At 38.1% G+C, this 27,975-nt stretch overlaps 2 protein-coding genes across 3 annotated transcripts in view; one reads left to right on the top strand and one right to left on the bottom strand.

Moving 5' to 3' along the window:
• ppp2r5a (protein phosphatase 2, regulatory subunit B', alpha isoform) overlaps nucleotides 1-3,621 on the top strand; it is a 72,573-nt gene extending 68,952 nt beyond the window's left edge. The window contains exon 14 of one of the 2 annotated variants that reach the window (XM_081378861.1): nucleotides 2,574-3,621. In XM_081378861.1, the coding sequence (XP_081234987.1) occupies nucleotides 2,574-2,758 (185 nt within the window). In that variant the 3' untranslated portion in view covers nucleotides 2,759-3,621. The remainder of the gene's footprint in view (nucleotides 1-2,573) is intronic. The other variant, XM_081378862.1, reaches the window with a different exon arrangement.
• Nucleotides 3,622-10,954: 7,333 nt separating this feature from the next.
• On the bottom strand, nucleotides 10,955-27,893 carry kcnk3a (potassium channel, subfamily K, member 3a; the record flags this gene model as incomplete). Its single annotated transcript, XM_081379483.1, has 2 exons — nucleotides 10,955-12,269; nucleotides 27,611-27,893. The coding sequence occupies 2 exons, from the start codon at nucleotides 27,891-27,893 to the stop codon at nucleotides 11,395-11,397; spliced, it is 1,158 nt and encodes a 385-aa protein (XP_081235609.1). The 3' UTR covers nucleotides 10,955-11,394.
• Nucleotides 27,894-27,975: the final 82 nt, after the last annotated feature.

The raw sequence follows: 27,975 nt of genomic DNA on the forward strand, positions 1-27,975 counted from the left end.
AGAACCGGAGACAAAGGGCAGCCCTGCTGGAGTCCAAAATGCACCGGGAGTCCCGCAAGCCAACCAGGCCCGATAGGACTCCTTCTTCAGCTTGACGGCATCCCTTACTTCCGGTGTCCACCACCGGGTTCGGGGATTGCCGCCTCGACAGGCACCTGAGACCTTACGGCCACAGCTCCGAGCGACCGCTTCGACAATGGAGGTGGAGAACATGGTCCACTCGGACTCAATATCTCCAGCCTCCCTCGGGATCCGGTCGAAGCTCCACCGGAGGTGGGAGTTGAAGATCTCTCTGACAGGAGACTCGGTCAAACGTTCCCAGCAGACCCTCACAGTACGCTTGGGTCTGTCGAGCCTGTCCAGCTTCCTCCCCTGCCATCGGATCCAACTCACCACCAGGTGGTGATCAGTTGACAGCTCCACCCCTCTCTTTACCCTCTCTTGGAGTGCCCAAGACATACGGCCGTAGGTAAGATGAAACGACCACAAAGTCGATCATCGACCTACGGCCTAGGGTGTCCTGGTGCCACGTGTACTGATGGACACCCTTATGCTTGAACATGGTGTTCGTTATGGACAAACTGTAACTAGCACAGAAGTCCAATAACTGAACACTGCTCGGGTTCAGATCAGGGGGGCCGTTCCTCCCAATCACGCCACTCCAGGTGTCACTGCCACTGCCCACGTGGGCATTGAAGTCCCCCAGTAGAACGACGGAGTCCCCAGTTGGAGCACTTTCCAGCACCCCTCCCAGAGACCCAAAGAAGGCCGGGTACTCTGCACTGCCGTTTGGCCCGTAGGCACACACGACAGTGAGAGACCTATCCCCGACCCGAAGGCGCAGGGAAACGACCCTCTCGTTCACCGGGGTGAACTCCAACACATGGCGGCTGAGCTGGGGGTCTATAAGCAAACCTACACCAGCCCGCCACCTCTCACCATGGGCAACTCCAGAGTGGTGAAGAGTCCATCCTCTCTCGAGGAGTGTGGTTCCAGAGCCCAAGCCGTGCGTAGAGGTGATCTCGACTATCTCTAGTCGGAACCTCTCAACCTCACGCACAATCTCAGGCTCCTTCCCCGCCAGTGAGGTGACGTTCCACGTCCCTAGAGCTAGCTTCCGTGTCCAGGGATCGGGTTGTCGAGGCCCCCGCCTTCGACTGCCGCCCGATCCTCTCAGCACTGACCCCCTTACGGTCCCTCCTGCAGGTGGTGAGCCCATGGGAAGGCGGCCCCACGTCGCTCCTTCGGGTTGAGCCCGGCCGAACCCCGTGGGGGGAGGCCCGGCCACCAGGCGCTCGCATACGAGCCCCAACCCCGGGCCTGGCTCCAGGGTGGGGCCCCGGCTGCGCCATACCGTGCGACGTCACAGTCCTCGGTTTAAGAGGGATCTTTTTTCAATCTTTAGGGCGGACTGACATAGGAAGCATAAACTCCAGTCACGGCATTCCATTATGGCTTATCTGAAAAAAGAAATGAAGTTGCTTTAACATCATAAGAGAGATAATATGAGCATTAACAAGCATTCGCAAAAGTAAAAAATATCAAATAATGAAGCTAGCTAACTAGCTAGCAACATGTAGGCTATGTGCTTGCTTCAATAAAAATGACACTAACTAGTCACTAGCTAGTTATGATGAAGCTAACTAGTTACTAGCGACCTAGTTATAATGAAGCTAACTAGTTACTAGCTAGCTAGTTACTAGTTATCTAACATTAAAAACATTTTTCTATTTAATGAGGAAGTCATACGAACCTCAAAGTGTTAACCTGTCACCTCTGACCTTCAACAGCTGTCACAGCTCCTGGTGCAGATGGGATGTGTTGTTGCAGGAACTGATTTGCTATAGGCTACTCCTGACTGGTCGAAATCTCATGCTACTTAGGACAAATGTAATGTACAGAAGTAGCTGCACTGCTTAAATACAAAATTAAAGTTTTTTAAGGAAAAGATAAGTAAAGTCACTCTGATGACACAATTTTTATGTGAAATGTGCATATTTACCCCCAATTGTCATGGTATGGGGAAAATTTTAGTTTTTTTAAACTTGAAACCAATTTTATTGGATTCCTTGACCCCAAAAATGTACACTTTGACACCAAATTTGTCATTATAGTGATAACAAAAGCAAAGATATGGGCTCTAGAGTATTTTCGCCGCATTTGCAGGCCATTTTTGAAAAAACCTGTTTATTTCTGATACAAAGTGTGATCTCACTTGTGTCTTAGGATAAATTTATTTGTATGACCCTAAGGTACTTCCATACCAAAGACGACCTTTGCATCATGACTTGAAGTCAAAGGCCTATTTTTTGGGCTTAACCTCCCTACTAAGACCAGGACAACTGAACAAAACAGAACAAACACGTGACGCATTCACAATTTGTCCACTAAGAAAAAAAGAAATAAACACAATGATAATTGAATGAAAAGTGTTCTAAGCAAAAGTTTAATGAATGATTAATTAGCTTAATTCAGTTATTATTGGCATGCTTTTTGCAGTCATTAAGTCATTAAATATCTTTTGCTGGTATGTTTAAGCTGAGCAGGTTTTTTGTATTTGTCTCTTTGCACAGGAAGTGATGTAGAAAGCATGAACAGGCAAGTGCAAAGTGATCCCGGAGCACATGCTGAAACATCAGTAAAAGTGCAGTCGGCAGCGTTACGTAACAGTCTGAGCCAAGGACTCCTGAGGCCGCAGGGCTCCGGCACAAACATCACAAGAAACACTTACATTGTGAAATGGTCAACAGATGTATAATTGAGCAAAATATGAATAAATAAAGGATGTCTAAGGCGCTGAAAAAAAAAAAAGTTAACTATGCCATTTAGATGTATTCCTATTTAATCAGTGTTTATGTATCTATATTTGATTTTGGAAGGGTTTTGCTTCTGTCATGTGTGAATTACACTGCACTTAAAAGTCGGCAGAGCATTAATGATGTGAAAAGGTTATGAAATCCTCACTGAACTCATAATTTATCATTTATTACACATTGTCTGCCTCCTCAATAAATCATAAACTCGGCCACAGTCTTGTTATTTTTTTAATGCCTGCTTAATTTCAGAGCCTAGATTTGTCCTGGTCTGAAACGTGAGGGCATCTAATCTCAGCTGACATGGAAAGAGAGTCGTGCTTTTGATGCTGATAGAAGCTGAAGTTAGAGACATATAAGAGGCTCTCAGAGTCCCTCACGTGACAGAGGAATGTCGCAGCTGTGTGAGCTGTGTTTGTATTATTTAATCATCCCACAAATCCTCACGCTCTCCCTCTCGTTCAAATTCTTCTCTCTTTGTGAAAAAAAAAAGGGTTTGAGATTTTGCATGACTAAAAATGTTATCAGCACAAGCTGATAACAGTCATATTAGATATTTTTTGTGTTACATTAATGTTATACTTGCACGATATGGTGGCTACAGATTTTCCATATAAGGCTACATTATTCAACATCATTTGTGTGTTGTTAATCATCTTGCATTGTCAACAAGTCAGTCTGTATGTGCATCTTAAGCGTGAGCTGCAAAGGTCAAACACGTCAGCGCTGTGGAATGCAAAAACATTCTGTGTGAACGTACACTTAGAAGGTTCACTGGCTGTTAAACTATTAAAATACTGTTACTTCTAATAAAACTATGTGTATGTCGTTTAAATTCATTTATATAACACACTTGAGTATGTATCACTATCAAAACATGTTTGGTGCGATAAACATTTTAATTTGAATGAATGTCTGTTAATGTGTACTGTTCAGACCTGTAAGAACATTCACATGCCATCAATGCAACACATTTTTGCTTTACGAAGAGGTGTTCTAATCTCTTTCCTATGGAAGTAATTGTGACCTTTTATGACACAATTCTGACTTTTTTCGCACAATTCTCAGAACAAAAACTCAGAATTGCAGATATAAACTCAATTGTGAGAGAAAAAAGTCAGAATTGTAAGAGAAAAATTCACAATTTAGAGAAATAAAGTCAGAATTGTGAGAAATAAACTTGCAATTGCAATTTAAGAGGTCAGAATTGTGAGTTATCTTGCGATTCTAACTTTATTTCTCAGAATTGTTATAAAAAGTCACAATTTCAAGAAATAGTTTGAATTGCGTGATAAAAAGTTGCAATTGTGAGAAATAAAGTAAGAATTGCGAGATATAAACTTGCAATTGAAGACAAAAAGTAAGAATTGCGAGATATAAACTTGCAATTGCGAGAAAAAAAGTTAGAAGTGTGAGATATAAACTTGCATTAAGAAATAAAGTTAGAAGTGTGAGATAAAAAGTCGCAATTGTGAGAAATAAAAAATTGCGAGATATAAACTTGCAATTGCGAGAAAAGTCATAATTGTGAGATAAAGTCGCAATTGCAAGAAATAAAGTTAGAAGTGTGAGATAAACTTGCAATTTCGAGAAAAAAAGTCAGAATTGTGAGATAAAGTTGCAATTTCGAGAAATAAAGAATCGCAAGATATAAACACGCAATTGCGAGAAATAAAGTTAGAAGTGTGATATATAAACTTGCAATTGTAAGAAATAAAGGAAGAATTGCGAGATATAAACTTACAATTGTGAGAAAAAAGTTGTAATTGTGAGATAAGGTCTAAAATTGCGAGAAATAAAGTTAGAAGTGAGAGATAAAAAGTCGCAATTGTGAGTAATAAAGTAAGAATTGCGAGATATAAACTTGCAATTGCGAGAAAAAAGTTAGAAGTGTGAGATATAAACTTGCATTAAGAAATAAAGTTAGAAGTGTGAGATAAAAAGTCGCAATTGTGAGAAATAACGAATTGCGAGATATAAACTTGCAATTACGAGAAAAGTCTTAATTGTGAGATGAAGTCGCAATTGCGAGAAATAAAGTTAGAAGTGTGAGATAAACTTGCAATTTCGAGAAAAAAAGTCAGAATTGTGAGATAAAGTTGCAATTTCGAGAAATAAAGAATTGCGAGATATGAACGCAATTGTGAGAAATAAAGTTAGAGGTGTGAGATATAAACTTGCAATTGTAAGAAATAAAGGAAGAATTGCGAGATATAAACTTACAATTGTGAGAAAAAAGTTGTAATTGTGAGATAAAGTCTAAAATTGCGAGAAATAAAGTTAGAAGTGAGAGATAAAAAGTCGCAATTGTGAGTAATAAAGTAAGAATTGCGAGATATAAACTTGCAATTGCGAGAAAAAAAGTTAGAAGTGTGAGATATAAACTTGCATTAAGAAATAAAGTTAGAAGTGTGAGATAAAAAGTCGCAATTGTGAGAAATAAAGAATTGCGAGATATAAACTTGCAATTGTGAGAAAAGTCATAATTGTGAGATAAAGTCGCAATTGCGAGAAATAAAGTTAGAAGTGTGAGATAAACTTGCAATTTCGAGAAAAAAAGTCAGAATTGTGAGATAAAGTTGCAATTTCGAGATATGAACGCAATTGTGAGAAATAAAGTTAGAGGTGTGAGATATAAACTTGCAATTGTAAGAAATAAAGTAAGAATTGCGGGATTTAAACTTGCAATTGTGAGATAAAGTCTAAAATTGCAAGAAATAAAGTTAGAAGTCAGACATAAAAAGTCGCAATTGTGAGTAATAAAGCAAGAAGTGTGAGATATAAACTTGCATTAAGAAATAAAGTTAGAATTGTGAGATGTAAATTTGCATGGAAGTTATGAAGTCCAACCAACCTGTTCATGTGCCCAGAGACGCTGCTGTTACTTAATAATTAAGACTTGTTGGCATGCATATATGAAAATAATGATTATTTTTGCCAGTTGTATAGAAATTAGGAGAACATGGGGGCAAGTTGTACAAGCACAACTTAGCATTGAATAAGCCCAGAACAGAAAGCACTAAAAGCACAAAAAAGTTCAATCAAAATAAAGAGTCTCCAGTGACGTCTCTGCAGTGTCTGAAGCTAGTGCTGTTTTTTCATCTGCTTGATTCTTGTTGAATGTTGTTGATTTAAGAGTGCTGCAACTGAGCGGATTCTGTGAAAAGTACATGTAGTGACGTCAGGTTTTATAAAAACTTAAGGGCTGTTTACACAACATCATTTCCAACTAAAAACAGAAAACGTAAGCGTTTTGGATGTTAATTTATACATTTTTTTAAAAACAAGTTTCAAAGTGCAAGTTTTTGAAAACGATACCGTTATTGTCTCCATGTCAACTACAAAAACATGAATTTGTGAAAACGGCTACATCATGCACATGCGTATTCATGTTCAGTCTATAGGTGCGTAGTGTTTCTTTACAAAGTGACATTGCCAACTACTGGCCTGGCAGCAGAATGCATTTTTTATTGTTTTCATGGATCAGTGTGGACGGGGATCATTTTGACAACATTGTCGTCTGTTCATAAAAACGCAAAGGAAAAACTTCTCTGTTTTTAGTACATCTTTGTCATATACGTACCCTTAAACTGTTGATTGTTAAAATTCTGAAATTGACTTATTATCAGAAAAGCTTGTGTGGCTTATCAACAAAAGGAAGATCTTAATACATTGTTAACATCATATATTTATTGAACAAACGGCTGGGACATCAGTTTATTATGATCGCAAAATACAATAATTATGGAAATTTAAAAATACATCCCTTAAGAATAGCATTTAACAGGCCCATTTCAAATGAACATTTGAACACAATCAATTCAGCAAGAAACGTTTGAGAATAGAAGGCTAATAATAAGATTCTTGCAACTCTTTACAATGAAGCAAAATTCATAAACATGAACTTCTTCCTGTATGCTAAAATCTAAATTTCTTCTCCATTCTTTCAACTGCAGAAACACAGCAAAGGATAAAGTGAATGAATGATTATTTAAGTGAAATTTTGACATTTCTATGTCTCGACACACATAAACACACTTCTCAGCTTTATTTGTGCTCTCCGCCCAACCACTTGCCAAACACTTTCTTTGCCCCTAGGTGGACATATTATGCAGCTTCATTTCCAAACAAAGAGACAGACTTGGATGAAGATGATCGGAACTGACAACTTTGCTTAGAAGCGGCAGCTTTTTTTTTTTTTTTTTTTTTTTTTTTTTGCAGGAAAAGGGGGAAGGGAGATGGAGGAGACGGGAAAAACCCACACTGACTCAACCCCCTTGAGGTAGAGTAACATTAGCAGGGATGCTCTTTGATTTACAAAGTAAGAAAGAACACACAGGATCAAGGGTATTGCACTCAATTCTATCATGCAATGTGCAATTTGTACATTAAGGAACAAACATTAATAGTGATCTAAGGCACCCAGCAAACAATGTCAAACTCGTTCTTAGAAACGTGACAAGCACCAAAAGATGCCTTATTGATATTATAGTATGCACGTAACTATGTGAGACTAAGACGTTAATACAATAAACATTTATAAATGTTCTCCTGACATATTGCTTTGATTATATTTCCTATGTGCTAAAAGTAGCAACAACAAGCACACTTGACATTTCTAAGTAAGTTAGATTAAGAAATGACAGGCCCACGTGATCTATATGCACATTTTATTCCACTTTGTATTTCCAAATCTTAATCTTAATCACATCCTGAACTGGACATGAGTTTTGGATTAGGAAACCGAGATGATAGTTCAAGGTCATTATAGGGAAAGTGCCGACCTTTTGATTATTTGCTCTAAAATTGCAAATGCGTACATTGTTAGTATAGTACAAGCTACTGATGTTTCCACTTACACAATTAGATATCCAGTTTCTAAAAATTTGTGATGTTATATTTAGTATTTTGGATTTTAAAAGTGCAGTTTAATGGGAGTCCATTTGTGCCCTCTAATATACGGTTTTACGTATCTAAATATACATAATACCTGATGCTAAAAATATAAATTTCAGTTAATTTTTCAGATATCAACACCTTCAGACCTGATGTAATTATACAAGGTTACAAATTGTGTACTAACAAAAATATATTAAAAATATACTATTGCTGTTCAATTACAGTCAACACAAAACGGTTTGCAACCCATTACTTCCTTAATATGATGTATTTCCAAGTTAAAAGCATATTGTACCATTACGTTTGATTGTAGTGGTCATTCGATAGCAGAACGCTATAGAATGCCTGAGGCTAAAGGTCAAGGTCAAACTTATGTTCATTATTATTGACCTAACCTTTATAATGCTTATTTGAATCAGCAAATTGAAAGATTATCAACAACAGTAGTCCAAAACTATGCCTAATGCCTGTTCGGCTGTTGGGAACACGGCTTGGTTTCGTTTTTTAAACTCTGCTTGGTTTTTAAAAATAGTTTCAGAAGCAGACCAAGTTATTACATTTTAATCAAACATTACAACAAAAACAAGCATTTTCTTCTTCTTTGGAACAACGTGATGAATTGTGCACAATAGGAACAGGAATGTGTTTTAAGAAAAAGTCCATTCGGATTACAAGTAAATAGATAATCTGTGCACTCCTGGCTACAACCCTGAACTAATAGATTTCATCTAAAGTGCAACTGCAAGTACAATATATTCCTATGTAATTATATAATCCAGTATAATAATAAAAAATAGATGTTACAATAGCTACAATAATGCAATCAAATAATTATTCAGACAAACAAACCTGGTGATACATTAAAATAATAGCAGATGTAAAAACGGAAACATATGGATATATGAACAATTCACTGTGAAAGTTTATGTGTGGAAGAAAACAAAAGCGAATAGACCTTAGTCAGGTTAGACGCCATATTGAATTTTACGCAGAAAACAAGGCTGTGAGGGATAGAATTAAAGTCTTTACAATGGCATGCGCTGTATAAAGGTCATGTAATCTCAACTAACAACTGTGTTGTGGAGTTTTTGTCAACTAAAAGTTTTTCTTGTTGTTGTTTTGCTTTTTTCCGAAAGACATTTCGTCAGCGAACAATTGTATGTTGTTAAAGAACAATACAATCCATTGAACTCACTATACCCCTCTCCCTCACAGCCTTGTTTTTATAGAGTGCAGCAGGGATGACTTATTTTTGTACGCTAAAACCCGGAAACAGATTAGCATTTTTGCACATCATCCTGAATCCAATGGGTTTTTAGGGTTCAACTTTGCGTTTTTTTTCAAGTGCGTAAAGGATTGTGTATCACACGATATACCCACGGCATTCATACAATATGGTAGAACTCCTAATTCTGAGCAACTTTGCCTCTAGGACCACCGCTGTCAATCGAACCGTTCGTTAAATATCAGAGATTATTTCAAAAACCTACATTCGCGAACTAGTCCTAGGTTTTTGGCTCAACCTTGATAACTGTTAAAAGGTTTTAAAACATATAATTCCTATTAAATTGCCTGTATTGGCTGTAAATGGTCTTCTCGATCTATGATCTAGGTGGTTACATGCTTGCTAAATTAAACATAATACCTTTTTATGCATGTGCTTAAAGGCCTTAAAGCTTGAACCCCATTACTGCTGCTTGCAGCTATATTATATTTTATTTTCATGCTTTATTCAATGAAATAAAATACATAAGTGGTCATGCCTTGTGATTTTTTTAAAGCTTTTTCCACTTCTAACAGGTGGCTAATTGGGACTAAAGGGGTTGTCGTGGACATTAAACTTCATCACGGCAAACAAGTAAACTCATCTACTCACTAGTCCGCTTTCAAAGCCTCGTCGTGTTTATAATCATGCTCTTGCAAATTATCTTTAACTTGACCTTTCAGGAAAAAGATTTTTAAATGAAGACTGAAAGACTTGTCAGAAGATTAATGGTGGTGAAGCTGAAGTCATGCGACCATGGTGTAGTTTGTTTATAGCATACGCTTAGCTTTATACTTCCGGCTTTTATTTAGGCTTCAGAATTAGAGTAAAGTCATGTCAAAAAGGTTAGTTCCCCAAAAAATTATCCCATAATTTACTCACCCTTAAGCCATCCATTGGTATATGTTAAAAAGGAGTTATATTAAAACATACCCTGGCTCTTTCAAGCTTTATAATGGGAGTGAATAGAGCCTGAGGTTTTGAAACCCAAAAAAACACATCCATCCATCATAAAAGTAATCAATACGGCTCCAGGGGGTTAATAAAGGCCTTCTGAAGCGAAGCAATGCGTTTTTGTGAGAAAAATATCTATATTTATCACATTATAAATTATAATCACTGGCTTCCGGTAAGGGCCGTACGCGAGTCTAGTTCCAGCTGATGAGTGACCTCTGACCCGACGCATGACGTAGGATGTAGGAGTAGCGTAAGCTTAGGTGAGAGTAGCCGCCTCTCGTGGTCCAAACAAACAGGCCTGGGCAACAAAGTCAAGCTCCTCCAACATTTCTCTGTAAATATTCTCATTTTAGACTTCTAATTCATGACCAATGCTTGTTTTGCTCTATCCAACAATACGTCATGTGTTGGGTCAGAGTGACCACTCTTCCGCTGGAACTAGACTCACGTTCAGCCGTTACCGGAAGCAAGTGATTACAGTTTATAAAGTTATTTATTCTTTTACATGGCTTCACTTAAGAAGGCCTTTATTAACCCCTGGAGCCGTATGGATTACTTTTATGATGGATGGATGCGTTTTTTGGGCTTCAAAAACTCAGGCTCTACTTATTCACTCCCATTATAAAGCTTGGAAGAGCCAGGATATTTTTTTGGCTGAAAGAAGAAACTCATATACACCTAGGATGGCTTGAGGGTAAGTAAATTATGGAATCATTTAATTTTTGGGTGAACTATTCCTTTGATTTGTGAAGATTTTCTCGATTAACCAAACGTTTAAGAATCATAAACTTTTGTTGGTCACAGAGCTTATTTTCTGAAACAATCCAAAAGGGTTTTTGTTGAGGGTACCACTGTGATGGTAACTTCTGTGTTGGCCAACAAAAATACATCATCACTGCAGAATTCTATTCCTGTAAGAAAGTAAATATTGCGCCACCCTGACTAAGGTCTGCACTCATTATTAGCTAACTTCTCATTTAAGATGATGTTTTTTTTATATATATATTTTTTATTTTGTTTTAATTACTATTTCATAACTCCTGTAAAGATAATAAAGTATTCACTGTTGAAATTGTTGCATCACAAGATGTATCTATTCAAATGAAAACCAGAAGATCCTGACACTTTGGGACTTGTTGGTTGTTAAAAGACCAGCATTTGTTTCCATTTACCATTGAGCTCACTGAAGAGCTGGCAGTTTGCATCTTGCCTTTTCTCGAAAACCTCAAAGTACTTAAAAAATACAGGTATTTACCCTGTTTTTATTGCACGCTTCTATGTCTCCGGTCCTCAAGCAGCACCTGCTGACAGGCCGCCCTCCCCCGTCTATCACTACATTACATTTATTCGACTGACAGAGGATCCGAGCAGCTTAGAAGCAGTGGTTTTTCAACCCCAAGTATAACAGTGGTTGGTTTCGTAAGGCGAAAGAGATTCACATGCAAAACATCCTCCAGCCATCTAGATGGAGCTGCGGCGTTTGGAGAGTCTTTGGTAATGTGCTGGGCTGAGCAGGCCCGTGTACACTGAACTGGTGCCGGAGTGCTCCTGCAAGGCACTGCACACGCAGCCGTTGGAGTGGAGGGCGTCGGAGATCTCGCTGTGCTCCATGTATGTGTCCGAAGTGGACAGATCGTGAGAGATAATCATGGGAATTGAGTAGCGCATCTTCTCCTGGCTTTTGTACCAGAGACAAGAGCACATGGACTGGAAATGCAGCACTTCGGCGTAGACGTTACACAACCCTTTCCCGGACCCATGGGCCGCACCAGATGAGGACGGTGGGTCAGACATGGTCCCACCGCCGCCAGTCTTTCGGCTGCGGGACAGCAACGTACGCTGTTCGGCATCGCGGCGTTCGTCCTCGGCATTCATAGTCATGAAACGCAGAACCACCAGGTTCAGGAAGGCGCCGATGACCGTAAGGCCCGTGAGGATGTACATGAAGCTAAACGCTACGTACTGGGGGTTGGTTTGTAACGCATTATCCTTCTGCAGGGCCACGTAGTCCCCAAAACCAATGGTGGTGAGTGTTATGAAGCAGTAATAGTACGCATGAAAGAAGCTCCAGTCCTCATAGCGGGAGAAGGCCGCTGCCCCCACACACAGCGTGCTCATGCAGGATATTAAGCCAATGCACACCATGTTGGCCATGGAGACCTCAGTGTGCCGAAGGCCAAGACACTTTTTGAGACGGTGCAGCAGGTACTTGACGAAGGTGTTGATGCGTTCACCCAGACTTTGGAACATTACCAGGGTAAGGGGGATCCCCAGGAGAGCGTAGAACATGCAGAACACCTTCCCACCATCCGTGCTGGGAGCCGCATGACCGTATCCTAGAAAATAGAATAAACATAATTAATTTGTATGTATCAACTTTACATTTTCAACTTTAATGTGGAGGGCGTTGTTCTTTATATCAGTAAGCACTATTTCAGAACTCCATTGTAGTCTCGAGTTTTCTTCCAGGAACATACACATCACAATATTCCTCATTTAAATAATTCCTGCCCAAGGGATATGCAAAAAAAAATGGACAAGGCCTGATTGAGTTGTGTTAGAAGTGTGTTGAAACTTGGGGTTATGGTAGGGGGCATAACCAGGGTTCAAATTACGGGGGGTATTGATGAGACTTGGACCCTCCCAAAAGGGATGGAAATAATAGTTTGGGGGGAACTGAAAAAAGATTTATGTAAATTGTATGTATTTAAATGCAGTATTACCATCACATACCAACAATTCAGGAAATAATCTAATGAAATACGATTTTCAAACCCTCACTCCCCATTGGGCTGTACCATTTCTCTGGTACATTCAGACTGTGTTCTTTGCTATGGTTCTTTGATATCACTTCACTAGCTGTCAAAACGTACGTACCGGGTACGGGCGCAGGCACTGGTGTGTCAGCGAAAAAGTAAGAGTAAGTGGCTGAATCAACTTTAATCTCTGCCTAAGGTTTTGATATATCATCATGCGTTGTGCTTTATGGTAAATGTTATAAGCAGCTCGTCATCTAAACAGATTTTCAGAACTGTCTTAATTTGGTTGTTCATAGTGTTTCTCTCATCTATAATGAAGTCATAGTCTAGCTAGCTAGCTAGCTAAAAGTTCACGCAGCTCCTGAAGCTCTCTGTACCAAGCAAATATTGTCCGTATCTTGGTGAAACTAAGCCAAGAATGGTTGCATTAATGCAAGCAGTTGTTTATTATCTCATGGACAAGGTTGTCAGATGGAAATGTGCTCAAATGTGTGTGTTTGAACTGCTGCAGAGGCTAGCTATATAGGCTAGCTAGGCTTATTTAGCTCAATTATTTAGCTCAATTTAGTGTAATGTTGATTGAATTCAGTCTTGCAAAGTTCGTCAATTATGAAACGAATTCAATTCAGCTATAAAGCAGCTCTACAGAAGGAGATAATGTAATTATTCAAGTCAGTTTGTGGCCAGTGTTGAAGTGTTTTCATAATGTACAATAAAATGTTGTGATGCCTAAATTCACTTTCATAATCAGACCCTGAAACTGATTTATTTTTCATTTATTTATATAAAATAGTATATAATAACCGCCATTTACTGGATATCAGCCATATAACATAATATATTAGCTATAAATATTAGCTTATTGGCATCAGCCAAAATGCTAATATCAGTGATATGGGAATTTATATTGGATATTTTGCTCAGCACTGGATATTGGATATATTTTTTATTTATTTATAGATATTTTTATATTTATTTTTGACTCAGGTGCCAACAGCAAGTGCAAATAAACAGGTTATATTCTTAGAGGAATTTAAGAATCTAAATTCTTGAACACAGTGGTGAATCAACACCTTTAATACACAAGCTTCACCATCCCATTGAGCACTGTATGTATTAAGGCTGCTAGTGCAAATATTATACTTCACTGAAGATGCACCCAATGTGACAAGGATGTTGATCTAGGAACAAGATCAACCAAGTCTTAAGGTGAATCATGTTAAGCTTGAAATGTTCCAATATGAGGTCATTTACACCAACTGTAGCTAATAGGTACAGTAAAGATAGGTCTTCCAAGTACATCATTTTGCAATGTAATCTAAAGTAAATCCAACTTAGATTTTATTAATAGAGCATTGTTGCATATATAAAAAAAAAAAACGTTAACACTACAAAAGGGTTCATTAGTTAATGTTAATGTATTAACTATCATGAACTAACAATGAGCAATACATTTGATACAGTATTTATTAATCTTTGTAAATGTAAGTTAATAAAAATACAGCTGCTCATGGTTTGTTCATGTTAGTTCACACAACATTAACTAATCTTAACAAATAAAACTTTTGATTTTAATCATGTATTAATAAATGTTGAAATTAATATTAACTAAGATTAATAAATGCTGAAGAAATATTCTTAGTTCATGTTAACTAAGGTTGTTAACTAATGTCAACTATTATTGTAAAGTGTAAAAAAAAAAAAAAAAAAAAACATATCCTTTTTGTTGTTTTCAGTGTGATGGATACAACTTTATCCTAAAATTGAGGGGTAAAATTAAAATAACTAAAACACCATTTAGAATATTAATAATGATTACAACAAGCCTAACTAAACTCATTTACTGATGGAATCATTGAATGCTAGCAGCATAACCAATACTAAAAGTGTGATTAAATCCAGTATTATTATTATTATAGAGTATTTGCAATATTTAACAGAATATTTAGATAGGAGTTTTTAACAAAGTTAATTGTTTGTATTTCCATGTGTGTTTAGAATAAATTTGTAATTTGTAATTATGACTTTATCTCACGATTCTGAGAAAAATAAAGGAATTCTTGCGTGAAATAAAGTCAGAATTGTAAGATTGTTAAGTGTGGACGTAATCATGCATGAAGATGGAGAACCAAATAACAGTCTTTAAACTCAAACACTAAAATTAACTTTGCACACTATACATAAACAAGAACCGAGAAGGAGTGACTAAAACACAGGAGTATATATACACTCGAAGGAAACTAGATAAGGAACAGGTGAACCTTATTAAATAATCAATGAGCAGGGTTGGGGAGTAACGGAATACATGTAACGGCGTTATGTAATCAGGATACAAAAATCCAGTAACTGTAATCCGTTACAGTTACGTCAAAAAACGTAGTAATCAGATTATAGTTACACTTTGAAAAAAGGGGGAATACTTTCAGGATTACAATGGTTTCGTTTAAAACTAAATAAATAAGTATTTTGGCATAATAACACTATATTAAGCGCTGCTTGATTATACAGTAGTTCCTGGTTCTGTTGCCAGTAATGACTCACGTGTGCCACGCGCTGGTGCATGCGCAAATAACAGCTTTCTACAATCTCCTCAGACGCAGATTGAATCACTGCTGCTAGTAGAAACGACGCTGCCTGCGGGTAAAATCGCTTTTAATTCATGTAAATTGCGCTGCTATTTTGTAGAAATTAGGAGAGTAGCTTTTTTACTACTCAAAATGTCCTTTCTTAATCTTTTCTCGCGTGACGGGATGTTCGCTGTCTAGGTAACGTAGGGGAACTCCCACTGCCAACGCCCCAAGTTCAGTCAGGCAAATTAAGAAAGATCACGGCTTTAGTCAACATGTAGGCCTATTTTAAATAAACTAAATAAACTAATATGTAGATTGTGTAAAATTTTTAAATGTTGTGTTTTTATTTTTTAGTTAAAAATGAGTTACAAATAAAACAAAATAATCTGTAATACCATACATTAGCCACTAGATGTCTGTATAGCCCTTTACATAAATATATATTAAGGCCTGTGTGTATATTTTGAAAATATTGTACACTGGACCAAATTCTTAATAAATAAAAGTTTTTATTTATTTTTTAAAAAATATTTCTTCTTGCTTGACTTTATTATACGTGACCTTGAAGCAATCCAAAAGTAATCAGTTACATTACTTTCATATTATAGTAATTGGATTACGTTACTGAATACTTTTTTAATGAAGTAATTTGTAACTGTAACGGAATACATTTTTAAAGTAACCCTCCCAAGCCTGTCAATGAGTAACCATAGAAACATACTAGGGAGTAACAGTGGAAACTAAACAGACAAACAACAAAATGAGGGGCCGTTTACACAACAGCGTTTTCAACTAAAAAGGGAAAACTATTTATATATTTTGGCCATTCATTTCCTGTTTCCTGTTCCTGTTTTCCCGCTTTGTTTCTTGCATTTGGTTTTTAAAGTGAATGGCTCCATATGAATACAATGTTCAAATTCAAAATCTTGTTTGTGCAAAATATTCTTGTTGAATAGAATGAAAAGGCACAGTAGTTCCCTTTTCGAAGTAAAATTCTATACTGCGTCATGGAGTTGACGCTATGAGCCAGTGTTTGAACAGGTGTGTTACATGCTAAACTTGAATGGCTATCGCAGTTAGGTGACATCACGGGTGCACCAGCAGGGTATATAAGGGGTATAAGAAGACGTCATTAGCTTCTTTGTCTTCAGGAAGCCGTTTGTTTGCAAGCTGTGTGTGTGAACTCTCTGTTTGTTTGTGGCTAGGAGTAGAAAAAGAAAATGTCAAGCAGGTCCTTGTGTGTGCCATCGTGTCAAAGGTGCGTAACACTCGGCGATCTTCATGAGTTTTGTGTTATGTGTCTTGGAGTGGAGCACGCTCATTCAGCCCTCAAAGGGGGTTGGTTGTTCTCACTGTGACCGCTTCAAAGTGAGCAAACTCCACTCCCGCCTGACTCTTTTCAAGGGAAATGGGAGACAAACGTCTGTGCCCTGCGGATGAGGTGCCGCAGCTGCCGAGGAAGCCCGGTGATTATGACTGTGGGGTTCGTAGCAGATGAGCTTGAGACGGGTTTCACCCCTTCTCAGGCATCACCTGGTAGGTCCTCAGCTCTCATGCCAGATCCGGAAGCCCGCTCTGTGGCTTCTTCTGAGCTGGCAGAGAGCATGCTATTGGCCTGGTTCAGTTCTAAGGAACTAGACTTTTTAGGAGTTGAGGCAAATGTGAGCCTGCCTCCTCCCTAACCCCGACATATGATGAGCTGGGCCACATAATGACCAGCACCACAGCCAAATTTAAGCTAGATTGGTCTGTGGAGAGATTGGAATTTACCCTGAGCCATTTGGATGAGCAATTCCTTGCGGGTCATAGGCGTCTCACTCCTCCAAGCCTTCCCTTTATTAAATAATAAAGCATTTCCCTCTAGCAACCAGTTACGCTACTGTTAGGGGGCTGGCTGAGAACAGCTATGTGAGGATGTCCTGGTTTGAGAATCTCGGCTAAGAGAAGTAAGAAGCTAAACCTAATATTGCCCCCCCCCCCCCCCCACCCCCATCGGCTAAAAAAAAAAAGAAGAAGAAGAAGAAGAAGAGGAGAGCGTGACATATCTTCCATATGAGAAGAGCCATGCAGGAGATTGATTTGGGGATTTTTCGTGGAATGTGTGTTCACCAGGGGGAACTGCATTAGTCTGGGATTACAGGAGAATTTGCCTGATTAATACAAATGCTGGGAAGTGGCAGTTGAGGTCGAGTTACTCCCTCCTGTATGAATATTCGCCCCTCCAGACATGGATGACGAAATTCAATAAGTCTGTGCAGGGGTTAAGCCTCATGTGAAATACATCATAAACATTTCCTGAAGAGGTGGAAGCATGAGCACTCTCCAGCATTAGGAGATTAAGAGATAATATTTGTCATGACTGTTCACTTATCGAATAAATCAGACTAGTGCAGTAGTATTGGCTCAGATGTTATTTTTTCCTTAAGCCTGGGAAACGCAGTTGCCTTATGTATACAAAATATGACTACATTTTGACCCACTTTTTCAGTACCCCACTGTCTACTGAGCCCTTGTACACATTGGTGATGCCTGTTCCAGTACTTGGCATTTAAATTCGATATTGATCCACCACATAAATAGCGGACTAAGATGAAGGGAATTGGCATTCAAGCTATCGTGTTCCACTCTGTCATCTAGCGCCCTCCAGTGAACTGAGTATAGAGGCAGTTTCAGTATCCTTCGTATTTCATACTGGCACAAGGAGGAAAGATTAGCAATTACGCTGCTCGAGTCCTATGCCTCTTTCTGTCTGTTATTTTCGGGTGCCAATAGTGCAGAGGTGGTAGCAATATGATGTCTCTATAACAGTTATGTTGTGATAAATGTGGATAATGGGAAAATAATGCAACTTGATCATCATTGGTCACTCTTCCCTCTCCGGCACTAGGAGTGCAGAGGTGTTAGCGATGTACTTCCTCTGTGATCACGTCAATAGGCTAAACAGCACTGGAAGATTGGGCAATACTCTCCTCTTCTGTCGCCTTCGGTGGCATGGGGCTGAGAAGCATTAATCTGCTTCTTGTTGAATCACGTTCATATTGGAGTAATTGGATGGCACTTCCCTTTGTTGCCCCTCCAGTCTATACCTGTAGGTGAGAAGTGTAGATATAGTGGGGGACTATGATAGCATGTTTTCCTAATGGTTCGCAAAGAGTATTGGGACAGAGTATAAAAGTTAGGAATGGGCAACTATCAGCCAATAAGAGCTACTCTGTAGGGGATGTACGGGAGAGCCATGACACTCTGCCCTCTCAATACCCCCTCCAGACATTTTGATGCTGAGTATTTCCTAGGACACCCAATTCTGGGTAGAGTGCTTCCCTAGGGGTTAGGCAGCAGAGTTCTATTTGTGAAGAATATTGCTATATTCTTAGGAAGAGCATACAGTTGAGGGAACACAGTTCTCTCCTGAGGCCTATCCTGGTCCTGTGGACAGAATGCTTAATGTTGTGCTCCTTGGAGCAGGTTGCCCCTTTGAATCGATGGCCGCGGTGATCCGAGTTCGAGCCTCGGCAGAGATTGAGCTGTGGGTCTAACCTCTAATCTAGTTCTTGGTCATGTGTGCATTGTGTGACAATCCTTTGGTTACAGTTAACCTTCAGGGCAGTTCACAAGCACGGTTCAGTATGTTGTTCAGCATGGTGCAGTGGGTATTTTGTTCAGATAGCATCAACTCATTGACTCGTTGCCATACTTCAGGCATGCCTGCACATCTTCAGACAATTGAGGTCAGTGTACCCTTATATACAATGCTGGCACACCGGTGACATCACCTGAACACGGTAGCCAATCAAGATTGGCGTGTAGCACACATGCTTCAGACACAGCTCACGAGGACTGTTTCCGTAGCGTCAACTCCATGACACAGTGTCTCGTTCACCTTCTCAGGGAGCCATGGTTACAGTCGTAACCTGATACGGTACAACAATATGCATACTTTCCCTGCACCTGTTGAGGTTTTTAATTGAGATTTATATTGCTTCTACTCATAATGACCATCTGTAATTTTATTTGCATTGCACTATGATGGAGTCCAGTTGCTCTTATTATAGAAGCAGCATGAATTATTTCTTTGAAAGAGGCTCAGTCGAGCCATCTGCACAGGCTGCTGTTTAGAGCTCATTTTCATGTCTCTGCTTCTCTCCATCCATTCAGCTTACATCTCCTAAAATAACTCCTTTTTTCTGAATGATTATTTCATCTTATCATCAAATGTGCTGCAGTCAGTGCAAATCCATTCAGTATTGAACACATATTATAAAGGGGTTGGGGATTAAATACTTAGAGAAGGTGTGAGAGTGTGAGTGTCTGGTGTTGGGGGAAGGGATGGTGTGAAATAAAGGATTAAAGATGTTTGTCATTGGTTAAAGGGTTAGTTCACCCAAAAATGAAAATTCTGTCAGTAATTACTCACCCTCATGTTGTTCCAACCGCGTAAGACCTTCGTTCATCTTCGGAACATAAATTAAGATATTTTTGATTAAATCTGAGAGTTGTCTCACTCCTCCATAGGCTTTCAGAGGGACCGAAACTTGCTGGCCCAGAAAAGTTATTAAAGAGATCGTTAATATAGTCCAAGTGACTACAGTGGCTCAATCTTAAGTTTATCAAGCGACGAGAATACGTTTTGTGCGCAAAAACAAACAAACATAACGACTTTATTCCACTATTCATTTCCTTCTCTCTGGGCCTCTAGTTGGTTCACGTAGTGTTTTTGCGTAGCGCGTCTGTGTTACACGTCACCACGTAGGCTCACAATTGTCCGAAGCGCGTCATGTGTGTGATGCGTGATGACGTGCAACACAGACGCGCAGCGCAAAAACACTACGAGGCCCAGAGAGAAGGAAATGAATAGTGGAATAAAGTCGTTATTTTTGTTTGTTTTTGCGCACAAAAAGTATTATCGTCGCTTGATATACTTAGGATTAAGCCACTGTAGTCACTTGGACTATATTAACGATCTCTTTAATAACTTTTCTGGGCCAGCAAGTTTCGGTCCCTCTGAAAGCCTATGGAGGAGTGAGACAACTCTCAGATTTAATCAAAAATATCTTAATTTGTGTTCCGAAGATGAACGAAGGTCTTACGCGGTTGGAACAACATGAGGGTGAGTAATTACTGACAGAATTTTCATTTTTGGGTGAACTAACCCTTTAACATAAAACCATATGTTATATAAAACATAAGGGATGATAATAATAATGATAAATATAAGGGACAAATGTAACATATATGTGCCTGTGCGTGTGTGTGTGAGTGGCGGCATGGGGGGGTGCTGGGGGTGGATGCATCCCAGATCAAAGGCTGATCTGGGATGCATCCACCTTTATTAGAATTACATCATTGTCAGCTCACCAGCCCTACGTCTAGGATTAATGAAATTATTAATAGTCAGATTATCATATGGCACGCATAAAAGTGTTTTATAGGACTCTCCACTGATGTTGCAGGTATATGGAAAATTACCGACCCACGTTTATGATCATTTTCATCTTGTGTCTTGTTGTTGTCGTTATGTGTGCACATGTATTGCGCAGTTATGTTTAGTAGGCTATAACTCTAGCAGTGTTTTAGGGGCTGACAAGACTCTGGTCAGATGTCCCACTGCTGTCACTTTTAATCTTTCATATCTTCCTGAAAAACGAGAGACTAACCAGTGCTGCAGAGTCATGTGATTATATAATGCTATTTGTTTTTCTTTTTTACGTTAGAAAATCATTTGGTTACTTGATTATAAATGACAGATTGCATTTTTATGTAGTATTACTGCCTTTTAATTATTATTTTTATACATTTACATAAATACAAGTCTCTTCTGCTCACCCATGCTGCATTTATTTGATCAAAAAAATACAGTAAAACAGTAATATTGTGAAATATGGTTAAAATATAAAATAGCTGTTTTTAATATATTTTAAAATGTAATGTTGTGATGCGAAGCTGAAGTTGTAAAAGTCTTTACTGTCACATTTGATCAATTTAATGCGTCCTTGCTAAATAAATAATTCTTAATATTTGTAAAAAAAAAAAAAAATTTGAATGGTAGTGTACTGTAATACTATATTGTGCTTCATATTTATATAACTATTAAATATATAGTTTATCTATAGATAATATACATTTTCCAACTTGTCCTATTCATGTCCTTTTCCAAATGTCTTATGCTTTGTGTTATCCTGATTTAAACATGAAGTTAAACGCGTGTCACATTCATGTTTGGTTCGGTGTTTCATTATCATGTTCTGTTTAGTTTCATTGTCATGTTCTGTTTAGTCTGTGTTCTGTCTCTGAACAACACACAGGTTGTGTCTGAAATCGCTCCCTATACCCTTAAATATGGCACTATTTGAGGGAACAGCCATTTGTACTCACTCGTTTTCATTCACTCCTTCAAGTGAACTATATTAGTGGAGTAATGTAGAGAATAATGAATGAGGGTAAAGGGGGTGATTTCGAACACAGCCACAGCGGTGTTTCCTTTCTGAATGAATCAGTGCTTTTGAACAAATTGGTTGAATGAATAATTCAATGACTCACTCATTAAGAAAGTCAAATGCTAAGCTTAAAAGTCTATGACTGGATCATTATTGCAGTGATTATTATGTTTCTCGCATGTTATATGTTTGGCAACAGTTCTTCTAACCCTATTGGAGTGTGTAGCTTTTCATAAACAAGCATGTAGGAATATTCCATATTCATATATTCCAGGATGACAAAGTCAGGATTCATTAGCCTCATTTTGAAAGAAAGAGAGCATGAAGAATAATTTTCACACATAAATTGGCACCTCTGATTCCAGACCTTAAATTCATTGAAAGTCTTTGGGATGTGTGAATTTAAATCCAAACAGCGACTTTATTTTGGCCTGGCAGTAGGGCTGCATGATTAATCTAAATTAAACTGCAGGAGATCTGGCAAATCTGTGACTTTTTTTTATGCACAGCTTGTCAGTGAAGCACGGCTCAGTGATCAGTAGTAAATGCTGCTCCATCTGAAAGCCAGAGGGCGCTCTCACGCAGAAACTCAATATGCCCAGTAGAACTATGATAACTCACGTTGTTCCAGGAAATCCCTATCAGGCATCATAATACAGATGTAGCTGAATAAACAGAAGATTGAAACGCTTTGATTGATTAAACATGACTAATAAACACATGACAATATATGATTTATCTGAGTTCTTCAAGTCTTCTCTGGTATTTTCATGATAATAAAGTATATTTATACTTCAATGCTAATCGAATAATAGCCTTTATTACTGTATAGAATACTATGAAATAAAATGTTCCGTGCCTTATTCTGTGTAATAAGCCACATCAACTTTTCAAACACTCAACTGACGTTATGAAGTGAGTTTGGAGTAAAAACATGTTATTAATGTTGTCTTTAGTTGAACAAGAGGTTCATAAATGCTTTCATGTTTGGAAAGATGTTTGACGCGTGTTGCTTTTTCAAATGCACGTTATAAACGACTCAAATTCGCAGTGTTTTCAGATGGAGCAGCATTTACTGATCACAGAGCCGTGCTTCACTGACAAACTGCGCATAAAAAAGCGTGATTTTGGGTTAATTGTGATTAATCAGGCAGCCCTACCAGGCAGTGTATAATATAATACTATAATATAAAAAAAATTGTATTACAGTTATATATTTAAGGTTATAGAGCAATATAAGGTCACAGCTTTGTTTGGATTCAGAAATGCTGGGGGTCTTTAATGACGGTGTCTTTCAATGTAAGGCACCAGCAATGCTGTCCATGTGTCACTTTGTGAAAATGTATCCACATATACTGTGTACTTAAGCATCTTGTACTGTATAGAGTCATAATACAAAAATATTTGGATACAATATTGATGGATTAGATTGTAATAAAAACTAAATTAGTTGTAAACATTTTTATCTCCGTTTCGAGGTACACTGAATATTGTACATAATATCAGGAAATAATGATTTTTCTGTTTGTATTAAGGAAGGAAATTCAGTGCATTGCATGTTGTAATCTCTACATAACTTCCTTTATAAGTGTGTTTTCGCACAACAGGTGTCATAAAAGGTCTGTCCAGGTGGCTGGTGAACTGTAAATATGCTTTGGGTAAAGTGGCATATAAAAATGCAGCAAATAAAAGTCCTTCATAGTCTATTTGAAACATCACTCGGGCAAGCTGATCAACAGATTCTCTATGTGAAAAGTCATTCGAAATGTATAAAGTGCAAAAAGCCACAGATTCCGACTGATGTGTGACCTGCTGCTCCGCTGGCCAGGAGGGTATTTATTTTTTCGGTTCACATTCTTTCCATCCAAAACACTCCTTCCCTGCAGAGGAGGGCAGAAGAGGTGCTCGTGTCCTGCTGTACTGTCGCCGGACACTGGAACTGGATTGATCTTTCACATCAACATTCTGGAATTAAAAGTCCCTCAGAATCGGTGCTGAACAATTGATATTTATTTTCTGTCCTACTATTGATATTAGTGATGTGTAAACCAATATTTTAGAAAATCGTTCAATTGCATATTGTTAAAATCAGTGGGTTGGCTGAACAGAATACACAATATTCTGGAAGTCCTGTATTATTAGGCTGATTTCAGGTTTACCCAACTCCTACTGGATATTTGATCCATACTAGATCCTATACCTAAGTACTACAAAATCACTTTATGATATTGGTTAAACTATGTTTTTATAACCAACAGTAACTTTTAAATTCAACCTAGGCTCACGTGCCACTACCTATACACTTTTGAATCTCCAAAAGCTTATAATTATACATATAGTTCACTGCAGTTTCCAGCTGAAATGAAACAAAAAGTGGCAGTAAAACACCAACAACTTTTATTCCTTTTCGTACAAATTTTTGATTACTGTGGCAGATTCGTGCGGTTCCATTGACGATACTATTTTATGACCTCAAGACACTTTTACTATAGTGCATGATTTGTAAGCGAATACATTTTGATGTTTGTTTCATTCACATTATCAGCTTCATACTGTATGTATGGCTTTTCTGACATAGTAAACTTGCTCAGTAGCTCCCCTGATACAAACTGCACTTACAGAGTGCTATCAGCTATTTAATCAGGTGGCCATCCTGACCCAATTGATATACATCACGAGTCACGACTAAGTGTTAGCTAGAAATGCTATCATTATCAACAGATGCTCAATGTCAATAATAGAATAATAATTTTCTCCTCAGTTTATATTTATTTCAAGATGGTTCCTAAATGTGGTAAAGTCATTGACTGAAGCTTTTTGAGTTTGTTCGGAATAGTCAAAGTACATGCTGCATTTTGAAAAGCTTTAAAAATGTTTAAATGATCTATAGATTTATTTTTGTGGGTGAATCACTTGCTATAAAAGCTCCCTATCTTTAAATCAATAGATCTGGTCAACATGGAAACAAAACTAGCCTGTTGGCAATAAGGATGTAACCAAATATTTACGATATCGATTGGGTGTGAGCTTTGTGTCACAAAGACACAAACAGAAGCGTAACCACCATAGTGATTGAGAAAGACATTGTCCTTCTCAATCGCTATGGTGGTTACGCTTCTGTTTGATAATGCAGCACCAACTTCTACTAGACTAATGGATCAGGTTAGCTCTGTGTACTAAGCTGATACCCCAGACCGCAGATAGTAAACAGTTCCTTGTTTACAGAGTCTCCTGCATTGGCAATAAGGTGCTGGCAGGCTGATTGCTGAACTGATGATTAGATTACTGGCAAGTGTACACAGAAACCTGATCTATAGCAGACACATGAAACAGACCTGACCATGGATGTGTCTGATAAGAGGAAACGCAGCATACACAATGAATGGAAACATTACATGAGTTTTTGTGGATACTAAGTGGCAAAGAAAAAGAAGTACACTTTAAGTACTTTTTTTGTTTTTTTGTTTACAGAAATAAAATACTTGAATAGAAGTGAATGTAATGTGCTCAGGATACTTCATTGCATGTTAATTCCAATTAAATGAAAATAAATTATTGTTTAAATTTATATTTATTTAGCTGAACTTGAGAGTTATTTTGTGACCCACTTAAGTAGGACTTCATAATTACTTCTAATATTGTCTTTGAAATATGGTTAAAGTGCAATTTAGTGCATTTAAAATATATTTTAGTCCCCCAGAAGTCAATAATTTTGATCACCTAAAAAACTCATCGTTATAACCAAAATTACATGAAAAAAAAAAATCTTCAAGACTCTACACCCTTGCCTTATTTAGTATGCAGTTCTATGAATATGTAAATTAGCCCCGCCTCCACTCACTCACACCAGCTCAGAGATCCACTCGTTGACGATCACACTTACAAGGTAGTTTGTGATGTCAGAAACACCAGCGATATCATTTGTCTTTGGTTCGCTGCAGCTTTACAGGCACACTATACAGTTTCCGTTTTTCTCAAACAGCGACCCCTAGAGTCGCTGTGGAGTACTTGTATTTAACGTTACTGTCGTAAATACCACTCACGCAGAGCCGTCTCTGCACTCTTCCGTGCGCTTTCTTCGTCGACTCTGCCATGATTCACGTCTGAAATGTGTGCTAGTGTCTTCCATAGAGGCTGCTTCATATGTTGTTGATGTATGTGACGTCGTGCCGTAAAGCAAGTCGTGATTCTCGCGAGATTTGTCGGGGCGCCACCTCTCAAACTTGCATTGCTGATTTTGCCAGCGGCGAGTTATTAAGTACATATTAAGTACATATTAATAAATAAGTACATGTATATATATTAAGATTTTAAGTGCACTACAAACATTAGGCACAAGTGGAACTTTGATTTAAAAAAAACAAAGGGAACAATATATATATATATTTTTTTTTACATTACATATATGTATTTATGGATGTATGTATGTGTTTATATACAAATATATGTAGGCTATTAAAAATGTATAGGGGATGCCCCCATTTATTTATTTATTTATTTTATTTCCTTTCAGCTGTGGTGCCATGCATTTATTTGTATTTAACGTGGTACAAATATTTAATGAGGTCATAAATAAGCAACTGTAATATACAAGAAATCAAAATAAATGTTTAATGTCATTTTTGATGAACGCACAGCAGGTCACACTGTAGGACAGTGCTGTCACTGCTCGACATGTCATGTCAACTATCCATTCCCTATATTGCTGAGACACCGAGACAGAGAAATGAAGGCTTGTCACTGAACACGATCTGTTGATCTTTGAATGAATTAAAAAAACATCCCTGTTCTGTGTCTGATTCTTCGAGAGCTGTCCAGTGTCACACATCCAGTACACTGCCAAGCTAAACCAAAGCCTGCACAGATGTCTCGACGCCTCCGGGAAATCTAGGACTTTTTCTGAAGGCTGTGTACACAAACTATCCAGGTCTCTGCTGGAAGATCCAGTTTAAGCTGGTTGCAGTGTTTTGGAACACAGAAGTTGTCTTCTAGCTGGTATAAGCTGGTTATTAGCTGCTTGACCAGCAACCTAAACATCAGTGTTAAGCTAGTATGACCAGCAGGTGATTTGTTTCAGGTTCACAATGATCTAAAGCTTTGAACAGGTAATGCTTAGACCAGCTCATACCAACTAATGACCATTTTAGACCACCTAATGTCTTGACTGGACCAGTTAATTGCCAGGATACACCAGCTAATAACCAATTAAGAGTGACTAACGGACAGTTTCAATAGCTAATAACCATCAATGTTCCACACACAACAACACTGTAAAAAATTATATGATCAATAAGTTATGACAACATATGTTTTTACATGGCTTTTTTTTTATAAGTTATACAATATTCCACTCATTTTTTAAAAGTCAGTGTAGGTTAATGTAATTTAAGTTGAAATGACTTAAACATCCAAGTTGATTGTACTTACAAATTTAAGGCAGCTTAATTATTTTTTTTTTTTGTTAGAATGTAGGCTACAAGCTTAAACTGGATTTTTCACCACGGTGTGTCATTTTAAATACTCCCAATATAATGTACACGGCTGTAAAATTAATACATGCTGGATTAATACGGCGAACAATATAAAACATGTGGTGTATTTTTATTATAATACATTAAATGTAGCCTATAAAATTTGTAAGTCCTAATTTGTAAGTCGCTTTGGATAAAAGCGTCTGCTAAATGACTAAATGTAAAAATGTAAATGTAAATGTAAAATTAGCCTATTTTAATACGCTCACGGATCCCGCAGATGCAACATCAGCATGGGTGACCTAAGACTCATTTATGAATTATAATATTCATAACGCATATATGGGCTGTCTTATATGAGGAACCTGACCAAAATGACAGCTATTAAAAAGTTTTATGAAAAAAATAAGTTGATGCGGACGATATTTGAACGTCTGACATACCTATAGTGGTGATGACCGTGATGGCGAAGTAAAAGGAGCCAGCGAACCTCCACTGGACCCCAGCCTTGTGTGGCTTCAGCTGCAGCACGACCCGCTCCAGCTCGTCGAAATTGACTCTGCTCAAGTTGTACTTGTCCATGAGCTCTCGCTTCCGATCGTCCAGGACCTTCTTTTGGGTGATCTCCATCTTGGATTCTAACGCGTCAAAAACAGCCGCTCCGACGAGCAAATAAGTGAAAGTGCAGATGATCAACACGAGGGTTCGGATGTTTTGTCTCTTCATGGTCAGAGCGAATGAAATGAGCCACAAATTTTGAGGAGTGATGGTGATGGTGATGGTGATTTCATTGCGACTGAGCTGTTCC

The sequence above is a fragment of the Scardinius erythrophthalmus genome (assembly GCF_964197995.2).
Source record: "Scardinius erythrophthalmus genome assembly, chromosome: 11".
Taxonomy (NCBI): Eukaryota; Metazoa; Chordata; class Actinopteri; order Cypriniformes; family Leuciscidae; genus Scardinius; species Scardinius erythrophthalmus.